Source organism: Taudactylus pleione, unplaced genomic scaffold (assembly GCF_031769625.1).
Source record: "Taudactylus pleione unplaced genomic scaffold, aTauple2 ptg000007l, whole genome shotgun sequence".
NCBI classification, from domain to species: Eukaryota; Metazoa; Chordata; class Amphibia; order Anura; family Myobatrachidae; genus Taudactylus; species Taudactylus pleione.
The window spans coordinates 25,763,627-25,779,214 of NW_028284410.1; the positions used below are offsets into that span (position 1 = coordinate 25,763,627).

Sequence of the window (15,588 nt, forward strand, 5' to 3'; positions counted from 1 at the left end):
TGCTGCTTTAAGGATGCAGGTGCGGCTACCGCCCACACATTTCACAAAGACCGAAAAAAAAAGAACAATATTTTAATTGTTTGTGTAGCACACTTTGAGGGTGTCACCACCCTTTAACAGACAGACGCACGCTTGTCGCTGCTGCTTTAAGGATGCAGGTGCGGCTACAGCCCACACAATATACAAAGACAGAAAAAAGAAGAAGAATATTTTTATTGTTTGTGTAGCACACTTTGAGGGTGTCACCACCCTTTAACAGACAGACGCACGCTTGTCGCTGCTGCTTTGAGGATGCAAGTGCGGCTACAGCCCACACAATTCACAAAGACAGAAAAAAAAGAACAATATTTTTATTGTTTGTGTGGCACACTTTGAGGGTGTCACCACCCTTTAACAGACAGACGCACGCTTGTCGCTGCTGCTTTAAGGATGCAGGTGCGGCTACAGGCCACACATTTCACAAAGACAGAAAAAAAAAGAACAATATTTTAATTGTTTGTGTAGCACACTTTGAGGGTGTCACCACCCATTAACAGACAGACGCACGCTTGTCGCTGCTGCTTTGAGGATGCAGGTGGAATCTAGACGGGATTTGGAACCGGGGACACACTACCTCCATCAATTGTCTAAATCCCACTGCACTAATGGCGGATACCGGACGCACGTCTAACACCAACATAGCAGTCAAGGCCTCAGTTATACGTTTTGCTTCAGGATGACTGCTGTCGTACTTCATCCTCATCGCTAGGGACAGTTGGAGGGTCAATTGTTTAGTAAAAGTAGTGAGAGAGTTCCTCTCTGGGATGATGAACAACTCCCAGCAGCAGCAATAGCACTAGGAGGAAGTGGTTCTTGATCTTTCCCTATTCTATTTTTATCGGAGAAAGTTTGGTCCTCCATTTATGTTTTATTGATGTATACGTGCGGCTAAAGCGCACACAAACACAGAAAATATTTTTTTATTTTTGCTGGAGAGTAGTGCACTTTGTGGGTTACACCACCCTTTAAGAAATGAGCCAGCCGGCTCTTTACTTATGGGACACAGGCGCACGCTTGGCGCTGCTCCTTTGTTGATGCACGTGCAGCCACAGTGCACACAATTCACAAACACAGAAAATAATTTTTTTTTTGGTTTGGACTGGAGTGTACTTTGGGGGTTACAGCACCCTTTAATGGTCAAGCCAGCCGGCCCTTTACTTTTGACACAGGCGCACGCTTGGCACTACTTTGTTGATGCACGTGCGGCTACTGCGCACACAATTCACAAACACAGAAAATATTTTTTTTTTGGTTTGGACTGGAGTGTACTTTGGGGGTTACAGCACCCTTTAACGGTCAAGCCAGCCGGCCCTTTACTTATGACACAGGCGCACGCTTGGCACTACTTTGTTGATGCACGTGCAGCTACTGCGCACACAATTCACAAACACAGAAAATATTTTTTTTTTTGGTTTGGACTGGAGTGTACTTTGGGGGTTACAGCACCACTTAACGGTCAAGCCAGCCGGCCCTTTACTTATGACACAGGCGCACGCTTGGCACTACTTTGTTGATGCACGTGCAGCTACTGCGCACACAATTCACAAACACAGAAAATATATTTTTTTTTGGTTTGGACTGGAGTGTACTTTGGGGGTTACAGCACCCTTTAATGGTCAAGCCAGCCGGCCCTTTACTTATGACACAGGCGCACGCTTGGCACTACTTTGTTGATGCATGTGCGGCTACTGCGCACACAATTCACAAACACAGAAAATATATATTTTTTTGGTTTGGACTGGAGTGTACTTTGGGGGTTACAGCACCCTTTAACGGTCAAGCCAGCCGGCCCTTTACTTATGACACAGGCGCACGCTTGGCACTACTTTGTTGATGCACGTGCAGCTACTGCGCACACAATTCACAAACACAGAAAATATATATTTTTTTGGTTTGGACTGGAGTGTACTTTGGGGGTTACAGCACCCTTTAACGGTCAAGCCAGCCGGCCCTTTACTTATGACACAGGCGCACGCTTGGCACTACTTTGTTGAATCACGTGTGGCTACTGCTCACACAATTCACAAACACAGAAAATAATTATTTTTTTCGGTTTGGACTGGAGTGTACTTTGGGGGTTACAGCACCCTTTAACGGTCAAGCCAGCCGGCCCTTTACTTATGACACAGGCGCACGCTTGGCACTACGTTGTTGATGCACGTGCGGCTACTGCGCACACAATTCACAAACACAGAAAATTATTTTTTTTTTGGTTTGGACTCGAGTGTACTTTGGGGGTTACAGCACCCTTTAACGGTCAAGCCAGCCAGCCCTTTACTTATGACACAGGCGCACGCTTGGCACTACTTTGTTGATGCACGTGCGGCTACTGCGCACACAATTCACAAACACAGAAAATAATTTTTTTTTTGGTTTGGACTGGAGTGTACTTTGGGGGTTACAGCACCCTTTAATGGTCAAGCCAGCTGGCCCTTTACTTATGACACAGGCGCACACTTGGCACTACTTTGTTGATGCACGTGCGGCTACTGCGCACATAATTCACAAACACACAAAAAATATTATTTTTTTAGCACTTGGGGGGAGCACCCCTGATGGACAGAGCACCCCCTGGACAACACTACAGCACCCCTTTAGGACTGGGACACTGCACTGGACTTTGGAGTGGACACAGCCCCTATGGAGAACTGACTGCACAACACAGTCCAGCCAGCCCCTATGAACTTTGAAGTAGTGGACACAGCCCCTATTAACAACAGCAGCACAGCACAACACAGCCAGCCCCTATGGACTTTGAAGTAGTGGACAACAGCAGCACAGCGCAGCGCAGCACAGCACAGCACAACACTACTCTGCACTACACTACACTACACAGCCCAGCCAGCCCTAACTCCCACCCTCCCTCTTCACTGTCCACAGCCGAGTGAGAAAATGGTGCCGACGCGGGTACCTTATGTAGGTTCCAAAACCCGCGAGACTCGGAAGGCGGGATGATGACGTTTTGCCTCGATTTCAGATCCGAGTCAGGCGGGAAAAGTCGAGCCTGACTCGGATTGGCCTCGGATCGGGGGGGCTCGGGGGGGTTCGGATTTCAGAAATCCGAACCCGCTCACCCCTACTCCAGACACTGCCATTCACCTCTATTCAGCTCTAAGCCAATCCTTGACTCAGATGCCCGTCGGAGGTTCTTTTTCAGCAGCCGCTGCCTTCAGCGCAATGGATGTATCGCTACGGAGTCCTCACATAAAGTGCCGGTAGACATCACCATCATAGGCACAGTCAAACACATTTCGTCATAGGTAAGACTTCGTCAGTGGGTGTGTCTAAGCCTCATTTCCACTGTCTATTTATCCTGCTATCAATCACTGTTTAATTTAACAAGCTGTTTCAATTTAACAATCCCATGTGCAAATAATGCTGATACAAATACATATACATTATAAATATATTAAAAAAACAATTATTTATACAGTTAACATACAGTGAATCATTTTACTAATTCAAAGGAGCAATTCTGTAATAAATATTTTAATTATTAAAAAACAAAAATTAATTAATTCATCTAATTAATTAAAAGCATATGTCTAATACTCATTCCCATAGTAATGCAATTACTACTATTTTAATTATAATTCAGTTAATACCATTTAAAATATATACACAGTCGAGTCACATTATTATGATCACCTCCTACATTTGACATCGGCAGCACGTAGCACATGAAGTACGTCGCGTGCTGTGCTGTGGCTTGGTGGGTATGTAAGGTGTGCGATAGGCCGGCTGCACACATATCAGTCATTGCTGCCATGGGTAAAAGGGCCAATTTATCCGAGTTGCAAAAAGGGATGATTATTGGCTTTCGGGCCAAGGGTAGCAGTATTTCTGATACAGCGCAGTTTGTGAACTGTTCATGTGCTGCTGTGGTGAAGGTGCATCGTGACTGAACAAATGGCACCATTGCGAATAACTGACTTGGAAACTGTGGAGAACCACATGCCATTGATGTGAGAGATGAACGTGGGCTACGAAGGTTCACGAGGGCCGACTGACATGCTACAGTGGAGCAGCTCACCATCAAAATGAACCTGGGGGCCTGGGTGTGTCTAAAATGACAGTTCAGCGATGGGGCTCCAAAGCAAATGGATGTTCACTGCACCTATGCTAACAAAGGTTCATCGGCAGAAAAGGCTTCAATTTTCACGCCTGTATCGGAATTGGACCTCCACTGTTTGTAGAAGGGTTGCCTTCTCCGATGAGTCACATTTTCTACTTCATCGAATGGATGGACATTGGCGTGTCAGATGAGAAACATTGGAGAACAAACACCCTGCAACCATTGCTGGAAGAGCACAAGATGGTGGTGGCAGTTTTATGGTCTGGGGAATGTTTTCATGGCATCCTTTGGGCACACTCATCCATGTAGAAGGCACCCTCAACCGATTTGGTTATGATTCTTATGAATCCATCTTTGCAGACCACTTACACCCATATATATGCTGATTGTCTTCCCTGAGGCGGATGGGATCTTCCAGCAAGACAATGCGACATGTCACATGGCTAGAAATGTCCGACAGTGGTTGGACAAGCACGACCTAGACTTCCAAGTACTTTCCTGGCCCCAATTGAGCATGTGTGATACCGCCTTGATTGTTGTGTTTGCTGTTCGCTCTATGGATACTCCACCACACACCCTCCAGCAGCTGTAGGATGCACTGCAGTCAGTATGGCTCCAGATACCTGTCCCAACCTACCAGCACCTGAGTCACTCCCAGCCTGTCTAGCTGCTGTCTGTGCTGCACATGATGGTTACTCTGGCTATTAGCTGGTGGTCATAATAATGTGACTCGACTGTGTATATACAGTATGACTGTATGCAGCAGTTTTTAAATCACTTTATATTTCTTCTCTATACACCCTTTCCTATCATTTTAATATGTTGCTAAGCTTTAAGCTTTAAATACCGAAGATCATTCCAACTATTGGGGAATATACAAAGCTCATACAATGTATTAAATTATAATACAAAATGTTTTCATTGTTATATTGTTTGTTGTATTATACTGGGCAGTAATAATCATTTATATTATTCTGCCTCTCTGCACTGTTAATTTGCAGGGCTTGCCCCCAAGTGCTGTGAGGAAGCATATTCCTTGATGTTCATTGGGTGGACTATAAAGGTGTACCAGTGCAAAGCCAATGTACTATAGTGGTGTGCATCAAATTCTCTTTCATAAAAGTAATTTAATATAATATGCTGGACTATAATATGGTTCAGTATTATATTATAATATTATATATGAGTGCTGGAATTAATATGGCTTAATTTCTGGTGTAATATATAGAATCAATGCAGGATATAATGGAGCCATTGAATACTTGTTGGTTTTGTGGACAAGACTCGATTCAAACCAGCTCGCTAGATGTGTACGCTCGCTAGATGCATATGCAAATTCAGCTAAGTGACGGCAAGGCAGGCGATCACACGGCAAGGCATAAAGCATGCCCACTATGTTTTGGCGTGCGATCACTCTGTGTATGTAGACGCCCACCAGCCTGTCTTAAGAAGCCCACTTGCGCACGTCATCGGTACCATTGGGTACCATCGGAAGCGAACATAGCGCTTGTGGTTGACCATAGCCTACCACAAGCACTGCAAGCACTTCAGTGTAAAATTCAGCCAGATGACGTGTACTATGATGCTCCGACTTAATTATGCACGCCTCTGAAACGGCGTTGAGGCACTCAGGCATGCCTGCGTTTGCACCTCCACTCCCCCATTTTCATAGACTAACCCCTGTCACCACCCACAAAAGGCATTATCTGTCACTCATTCAGCCGGGCTATCTATGCGCAGCTGGTTTGCGCACTGCGATGCGTACGCATGTGCAGAATGCAAATATCGGCTGGTTGCGTGCGAATGCTTACAAACGAGCAGGTCTGAATCGGGCCCTTATGGCGTTTGCAAGTACTGGCGATTCTGAGCAAACTTATTTGCATCTCCACTTGCATCTGAAGGGGCATAATTGGTGGCAATGGGTCATTCGCATTTAGGGTAAGTACAGAGAGGGGGTGCCAATGGATCTGCAAGCTATATAGTATTTTGAGTATGCATAAGTATACCTAATTTCAAATGTATCTTTTGCACCAAGAAAAGGGATGGTGAAATGACAACTGGTTTTAAACCAACCAAATGGATGGGGTGGTCCAGCTGCAGAGATGAGTATAACTCAGAATATGGGCGGATATCTGCATTTAGTACTGTGTACAGAATGCAGAAGCAAATATGGTACACTTACCATCAACTCTGCATTAGCTCCAAAGCATTACTACATTGGGTATATTATGCAGTTGGCAATTTTCAGAAAGGTACCGTATATTGAGCTTACAGCAGGCAGGGGCATATTTTGTCAGCTTTGCTTTCATGACAAAACAACTTGCCCTGCCATTGATAGACAAACACCACTCATGCTATGGAAATTTACATATTTCTGTGTGGAAAAATTAATTGTTTATGTGCCATTAACCTTGATCCAAAGCATTAATCTCACATAATTTCAACAGGCAAAAGAGTGGTAAAAGAAGACCATATTACACTGTGTCACAACTGTGAAAATAAGTCAGACTCTCAGATATCCATACACTATTTTTAAATATCAGTACTATATTTATTGTCCTGATAAACCTCTGATTACGTTATATATAATGGACTTGGCTCCCAATTGTATTGATCTTGGTGGGACAGGCTAGATTTGAGGGGACCGTCCTGTCAGATTGGTATATTTGTCCTGCCTCAGTGGAAGTTAGAAGATTATTCAAGTGTGATTCAGTTGAATGGGCATTTTGGACCTTAGCATCTCAGAAGTACAGTATTAGACAAGTCCCTATAGGCCATGACCACGCTAACTGTGACATTGGCTTGCCCTGAACAAGATGTGGCCATGAGAACTGTTGTAGTAAATGTGGCCATGTGCTAATTTATATACTTCTGGTCTATTATAGATATTACGGTATAAAGGCAAAAGGAAGTTTATCTGGGTAGTTTTAGGCTTACCTTTTTTTTTAGAAACATGTTGACATAAAAGTTTTTTTTTATGAATCACTTCCTCATATTTATATTTACTTGTAAACCTACCTGTATTACTGTATTTCCTCTAGGCATGCTATAGTATGGTGCTAGAAAATATATGTGTCTAATGTATTAGCATTGAACAGTGTCACATATTTTACTACCCCACAATAGCCACTATTAAAATGTTTTCAATAGCAATGTGCATGAGAAAAATATCTACAGGTTACAGTAAACTTTTTGTATGTGTTAAAAATATTTTTTATTTATTTCAATTTATAAAAATAATAGCACAAATGAGCAAAGTGTTTCAGCAAATTTCAAGAAGCTATACTATAGACTGAAGTGAATTGGAGCAGCACATCAACTTGTAAGTACTGTGTATAAAAAAAGAGGAAAAGAAAAAGAAATGGTCAATAAAATACAATATAATAAGTTACTATCCTTTCTGGCCCTAATTCCTCCTCAGATTAGGTACGAGATGCCGGTGCTCAGGATCCCGGAGGCCAGAATCCCAACTTCGGCATGCCTACAGGGTTAGGATACTTACCTGTTGGTAAGTATCCTAGCCATACTCCTAAACCTAACCCTAACCCTCCTTCCCCGCAGCCTACACCTAGCCACCCCCCCACTGCCTATCCCTAACCCCCCCTGCAGCTTATCCCTATCCCCTCTCCTTACTGCCTAACCCTTACCCCTAACCCCAAAACTTACCATTTGGATGCCGGTGGCCAGGATGCTGATATCGGGATTCTAACTGGTGTCAGGTTCCGGCATAGGCATTCTAAGTGCCAGCATCCCGACAGCCGGGATATCAACTACATCCTTCCTCCTCTTCTACATCTTTATATATTTCCTGAGCCATTGAAAAATCTTACATCAGGGTTTCTGAATTTGTGTTTTACCAAATAAATTTAATCCCTTAAATCTGGAAATGATTTGGTGTATATTATTTTGTAATGCAATCACCTGTGTTTTTAGTCACATCTATCAGGTTGAAGGACATTGGGGTCTATGTTGCAACTAACTTGTCTTCAACTCTGCATCGAGTGGTGAAGCGTAGCAACTATCTCTTTAAATTTGCATCTCATTTGTTCCGCAGATGCAGTGAAACAACACTCAAAGTGTACTAGAGATGCTGAGCTGCGACTTTAACTGCACAGGAATTAGTTTTGAACTGCGTACAAAGATGACAGATGAAGCACAACGAAATGTGAAAAAACCCTGTGGCCATTGCATCATAGCACTTTGTGTACAGATACAGACTCATTCAGACACAGATGTGCAAGTATCGCATATCACATAAATCAGCACAGCTTTGCTAAGCTGTATTATGGCATTGCAAATAAGATGCATACTCGGGAAAAATTATACAAAAAAGATGCTTGGTACAAGCCAATTTGCACTGGACCTAGTGTGCTGAGAAGGGCTGTTTGGAATAACTGTGGCAATAGTGTATGAAGACACATTTGTATGGGTGATTATCTGAATTTAGTTCTATACACGCAATGTAGGAGCAATTATGGCCAACTTGCGTTCAACTCCACTTTAACCCCACCAGCTTTTTCTCATGTACACTTGGAGATATATGTTACACAAGTTGATAAGTCTAATTTAGGTCATGGCAATTTCTAATAGATTTTGGGTACTCATGGGTGGAGAGTGTACCTGATTCTTACATTTCCAAAAGAATACATCTGATATGACAGATTAATCCATTGATTCATGATCATGTTAGACGTGCATGGTAGATATCATGCTAGTCATGCAAAGGCATCACCAGCTTAGACTGTGTGAATGAGCTGAGATGTAGATCATATCCTGGCTGTCGGGATGCCGGCACTCAGAATGCTGGCACCATATACTCGACACAAGTCAGAATTCCGGCACCAGCATCCCGACTCCCGGCATCCTAATGGTAAGTATTGGGGTTAGGGGGAGGATTAGGGTTAGGGGTTAAGCACTAGAGGGAGGGTTAGGGTTAGGCTGCTGGAGGGGGGTTAGGTTTAGGAGCAGGGTTAGGGTTAGGATACTTACCTGCAGGTAATGGTATTATAACCCTGTCAGGATGCTGGCATAGGGATTCTGAGCGCTGGGGTCCTGAGCGCTGGCATTTCATACCCAACCCGAATAACCTTTGGGTCTGAGTCAGATTTGTACACTATTGCCTCCACAATGCCATATGCAGCTGCTTTGCGATAATCTGCCATATTATATTACACTATATAGCAGCCGCCGGGGATTGCATTGTGATGTCCACTGGCGGCCTAGCAAATCCTAGCAACTGTGTACAAATGTGCAGTTTAGTCACAGATCCTTAGATTATCGGACTCCCGAGTAGCCCTATGGTCACACGGAATGTCTGCGGGAACTGAGACGCCGGAGCCATATTTCTCGCAGGTGCAGGATGTGACACCCCCCAAAATGGTCGAGACACGCCTTCATTTTTATCTGACACTCCACGTTGTCTGCCCTAAACACTCTATGACTGTCAATCACACTTCAAATAAAAACTTGCAGCGTGTGACTACGGTAATGTACCATGATACATGCACCGTGTGACTCAGAGCCATGGGCAGTGGCAAAAAACACTCCATTTGCCAAAACATTGGCTTTGCATACAACTCTGAATCATGCCACATGTTGGTTCATGATATCATTATAGATTATTTATTTAACTAGCTATTCTACAATGAAATGCATATTTCAAAAATCATTGTTGCATAGTAACTAGTCCTAATCTCCATTACGTACTTGTAACCTGTGCTCTTATATACTGTATGCGTTAACTATGAGTTTTCTATCTTTGCCTTCACAAGACATAATGTGCTGTGACTAACAGCATACACGGTACAAGACTGTGTTATATACATTGATTACAATGGTAATGACCAACCTAAGGTGTCCTTAAAAATAAAATACTCTATACAATAGAATATGCTTCTAAACAAGAAGTTCTTAAATATGTCCATGAAATGTCATATTGTATTTGTAATAATTTCCAATTAACGCACACTGTCACTGAGCATCATGGAAACAAAATTGTTCTTTTTTGTCTTTAGCACAACACTTGAGGCCATAGAGTTATATACATTAACAATGGTTCCTCACAATGTGGTGTGCTTTTGCTCATGTACACAGCAATCAGAGCACTTCTCTGCTACAGTCATCTTGCTTCTGCTTTGCATTTTCTCTTTACACTTCTTCCCAACGAGATATGCAGCCTCCACAATGTTTAAAAGGACACATAGAGCAGAAATAATGATCATAAAGAGAGTGAAGATATTTTTTTCAGATGGTCTGGATATGAAGCAGTCCACAATGTTGGGACATGGAGGAAGGGTGCATTTCACTAATCGAGGAAGAAAGAAATTTTCATACAGACGATGAAAGACATAAATGAAAACAGAGTCCACAACAGCTTTGATGAAAAGACTGATGAGATAGGTCCACCATAGTCCTCCTCTCTTTTTGCCAATATTTTGATATAGTTTGTCACAGTTCTCCCCCATCTTCTCCTTGCGCTTCCTCTCTCGGTTCTCTCTGTATGCCACATGCATTACAACAAGAAGAGAAGGACAGGTAACCAAGATGAGCTGTAAAGCCCATAGTCGGATGTGGGATACAGGAAAGTAGTGGTCATAACAGACATTAGTACATCCAGGTTGTCGAGTGTTGCAGTCAAAGTCTCTTTGATCATCTCCCCAGACCCTAGTTGCTGACACTGCATATACAAGGATGCGGAAGATAAAGACAATAGAGAGCCAGAGACGACCGAATTCAGTGGAGAATTTATTGACGCCTGTCAATAGGGCTTCATACACTGCCCAGTTCATGGCTGTGCTTGGCTGAAAGAAAAATACATATTATACGAGTGTATTTAAACTGAAAGATCAATGTCCAGTATGTGCTGAAAGGCTTTCTAATTCCCCTTTTTCACATTTCCAACCCGGATCAGACCCAGGACAGACCCCCTTTTACACTGTGGCGCCTTCACACCAGAGTTGGATCAGCACTGGCCCATCTCTCCGGGGCAGATGAGCAGCGCTTCTTACCTTCCCCCTCCGTGACCCCCTTACCTTACTCCGCAGCAGTCTGGAGGCAGAGAGGGCGGGTAGGGTGCCCTGCTCAGTTCTGGTCGGCCTGGCAGTGGACGCTTGGAGATGATGTCATCTCCAAGTGCTACTGAAGCTGGCCAGTTGGGAAGCATGCCGCACCACCCAGTTCACGATGACCCGGGTCGCGCCATTTACACTGTAGGGTCCCACGGGAACAACCCGTGCTCAACCCAGCAAGTCAGCCGGGTTGGATCCCCGGGTTGATCCGTTTACACTGACAAAAATATCAGGTTCATGCACGTTTACGTGCATCAACCCGGGATTTTTAAGTCGATGTAAAAGCGGTATAAGGAGCATTAGACAAGGTACTATTTTATAGTATACTATATGCAAAAATTGTTCAAAGGCTCCACACAGGTTCTAGTTAGTAATTGGGTTATCTTTAAACTTAGTAAGGGTTTGTCATCATTACATATATTACCTCCAAAGCTTAATGATTACCTGCAAACACACAAATGTGTTTCCAAACCCTTACTTCTTTGGGGTTCAATAATCCTTTCTGTTGAGTGCAGAATTAATTTACAGCAGCTCAGCATAGGAACAAATTTTACTCACTTCAGTTTAGGGACCCATAAACATAAAAATGTCCATATAGTTTGTAGGTTTTAAAATAAATCTAGGATTTTATTCCAAAGTTCCATATATACGAGCCTATTCATCAACACTAAGATAACATTTTTATGGACATTTTCCTTAATTAACGTTATTTTAGTATTCATGAACACACTTAGCACAGCTAAGTCCTCCTGCGTTAATTTCCACACTCCCCATAAATTAGTATGGAGAGGTGGAAATTATGGTATTCATCAAATTCCGAAAATTACGTATTGGTGGTTGGGGGGGGTACACAAAATTAGCTGTAAGTAGTGCTGCACATGTGCTGGGTTCACGAATGTAACAGCGCATGCGCAGCACTGATTACAGCTGCGGTAAGGTAGAGTAGATAGGGAAAAGTATCTATTTCCTGAAAAGCTGTCATCGCAAAAATTACAGCTTTTTGGAATAGATAGTTATGGGGAGGAGGAATGATGAATCACTCCTGTAATTAGGTAGAACTCCATGCGAGTTCTAAACCTAATTACCTCCATCGAATTTTAAGGTATGATGAATAGGCCCCATAGTCATATATAGTCAGGCAAGCAATTGAAGTGAGATACCATCAATTATTTAATTATCCTTTGTTATAATTTTATTCTTTTTTTCTTTCAAATTTTCTATTTATCATTATTATATATATATAGTATATATTTGCAAAACAATTTCTGATGTTTTTTCACATTCATACTGTGAATACTTGACTACTCTCCCGAATTGTCCAGAAGTCGCTTGAATCTTGGTTGGCTCTTCCAGTCTCTGGGAAAAGCGGGCAAATCTCCCAGAATCCGCCACTGCCACCCGCTGACTGCCCACTTAATGAGTGAAATGAGCATTGCAGAAGACTTGGTGATGTTATTCATATGGAATCGCACCATCATGGCCCTGCCCTCCACCACTCGCACTTTACCAAGCCAGAAATGGCAGCTTCGAATAGTAGGGGACAGGGCTATAAATATGTTATAGTAGCACTACATCCCATACCGCACATCTTTAGAAATAGGGCAGGGCGCAGTGCCCCACTAAAACAGCCTAGCGGGAACGCTATAATTTCACCTGGCTAAATGTATAGCCGACCCACCTACCCTGTAAAATGTCGGCAGTAGAAGCCATTGTATATGAAGTCACAAATGGGCGGGCACATTGAAATGGCTCTGCTGGCCACACACATCGGGTGAACGATCAGTAAGTGTGTATGCACTTACCAATTGTTAGGTCGGCGGGTCAGCAGAACGGCCAACACGTCGGCCAGCTATGTACCCAGCTTAAGTGAGCTACTGTACTAATGGAAAACTAAGGAATGTGTGGAAGAAGTTATATTTCAGTAAAGATTTTTTCAGTTTTTTTCCCTGTATACAGTACAAGTAACAACATGGTTCCCCAAGTTCCAGCATGCCACAGCAACAATAATATATGGGCATAACAGGGCTTGCTTGGATTTGTAGCTAACCAGCACAAAACAATATTTTTCTAGGGTCCTATTTCACCTAGGGAATTCAATCCATGCTGTACCAGCTGGGACTGCTGAACATCATAGCAGAGGCTTCCCATACTGTGTTTCCCTCTACTATGCTGTTCCTATGCTGTTACTATGCTGTTACTAGCCCAGCCTTTTCGAAGCCTAGTGCTGGACCCCACGCTGTTTGTGTCACAATTTTGCTGCTACCTGCCTAGGCTTTGCGCAATGGTGCTTTGGTACTTGGGAAAGCAAGTTTTTTTTTCTTATCTCTTTATCTGTCATTTTTATATAAGGTATATGTTGTCATTATGTCAGTGTCATCATAGAAAATGTCGACATGTCAGATGGTGACTTTTAGAAGTTGGCAACATTCACAAAATCTACATTCAGACCATGGGCCTGATTCATAATGGATCGCAATTTTGCTAATGCGCACGCAGCGCAATTGCTAATATCAGCGGTGACATGCAAATGCATTGCGATTGCAGTAGAACAGAGCGATCGCAGCCTCACATAAGGACGCCCACTTTCCCTTGTCTCACATTTGTAAAACTTAGCAGAATAGCGAAACAATCTGTAACATCGAGTAACATCGGACCCATACGCACACTTGCACAAGCCCAGACCTTAATAAGAAATTGCTAACAGCCACGCACGCTATGAGACTTCAGGCTGTGTAAGGCCATGCAGTGGATTTATGCACGTCCCTGCAAACGGCATTGAAACGCACTAGCACACCTGGGTTCATCCACCCACCCCCCATCGCCACCAACAAATGGCAATTGCTGTCAATCACTCTACTATGAGTCTGCGTAGCCTCTGCGATCGCAGTCCCAATCGCAGTGGCTGGTTCCCGCACGTGCACTGCGATGCGTACGTATGCACAGTGCGAATTAATCGCCCGATTGCGTGCATATTAGCAACTGCGATCCTTGCTGAATCAGGCCCCATGTTTTCATTATTTGGCAACGTGCTGAATGTCAACATTATGATTGTTGAACTGGTATACCACACCTGTATTAAGGATGAAATGGTATATAATACACAAAATTAACTAAATGTACAGTAAGGGTCATTGTTTCATTTTTGACAATGCCAAGATCAACAAGACATCTCATAAAGCAGTTTTTGTATGTTATTTTGAGCTGTGTGGATTATGTTGTATAGTAAATATCATGTACATTCTTTAAGCAATATTATGCATTATTTAAGCAATAATAACTAACATAATTAAAGTAACCTGTTCTGAAATGTAACTGTGCACTGTGATGTAAGCACTTTATTAGTAATCCTCTAGTATCACTGCTTGTCTATTATAATTACTGTTCCTCTGTACATACAGTATGGCATAAACACAGTGCAGCACAATAGTACATTTTACTGATAGTTCTTCTTAAATATAAATATATTTAGCTAAGCTGATTATATCAGTGAAAATACAAATTTTTATGTTAATTAAAATATAATTAAATATTGATTATCTATGCTGTAGATAAGCTGTAGAACATAAAGTAAGATAACATTGAAGAAAGTTATTCAAGTTGCCTATGTATTATTTTTTCCTTCCCTTAAAAAAATCATTAAAACATTTAATATTGTCCAAACTTAAGAATTTTTTTTTAATTTTCTGCCCTAAAAATGTAAGCATGGGTAACTTTGATTTATTAGTATAACTGTATGGTAAATGTTTTAAAAGCTGAGTGTAGCCAAATACAAATGTTTCAGTCCATAAAAGTAATATAGTAAAACATCTTAAGTAGACAAAGTCATCATACGTGTTTCTTTTACCTTTACACTTATGGTGAATCAAAAAAGCCAGGCTAATTCTTTAAATATTTTTATCTTTCTTACATAGGGTATTTTCTCTGCTCCTTTCTCGGACTAATATGACTAGACAAAATACAGGGCTAAGAAGTCAGTACCTAATTATTGAAAGTACTGAAACCTCTAGAAATCAGAAACTTACCCTCCAAATAAACAAAAACGAAGTTTCAAGTTGCAGTTAAAACATTCTGACAAACTTCATAGTCTCTAGCTGTCAGCCATTTCTTCTCTCTCACTCTCTCTCTATCTCTCTCTTTCTTTTTAATACTAACCCAAATAGCTGAGCTGGGTGTGTCATATAGCTTAGGGAGGAGTAGAATTTAAGGAATCATATTTTCTTTCTTACAACTATCTTCTGGCATGTCAAACTATTTAGTCAAGATACAAAAGAGAAATAGTTTTGCGCTAATGAAAAAATTGTCATATGTGTAATGGATATGGTAGAAAAATAAAAGACGCCAATATAATTAGCATATATCTTTGTATATGAAATAAAAATAGCAATGCTACATTACCAATAAAACAAC

At 42.1% G+C, this 15,588-nt stretch overlaps 1 protein-coding gene across 1 annotated transcript; it reads right to left on the minus strand.

The window, feature by feature from the left end:
• Positions 1–7,749: 7,749 nt before the first annotated feature.
• LOC148543002 (gap junction beta-5 protein-like) lies at positions 7,750–15,301 on the minus strand. Its single transcript, XM_088462672.1, has 2 exons — positions 15,204–15,301; positions 7,750–10,914 (listed from the first exon to the last, which is right to left on the minus strand). The coding sequence occupies exon 2, from the start codon at positions 10,900–10,902 to the stop codon at positions 10,174–10,176; it is 729 nt and encodes a 242-aa protein (XP_088318798.1). The 5' UTR covers positions 10,903–10,914; positions 15,204–15,301; the 3' UTR covers positions 7,750–10,173.
• Positions 15,302–15,588: the final 287 nt, after the last annotated feature.

Bases quoted from the DNA above. Each gene is read 5' to 3' on its own strand.
- LOC148543002 (XM_088462672.1), bottom strand. From the start codon at position 10,902: ATGAACTGGGCAGTGTATGAAGCCCTATTGACAGGCGTCAATAAATTC.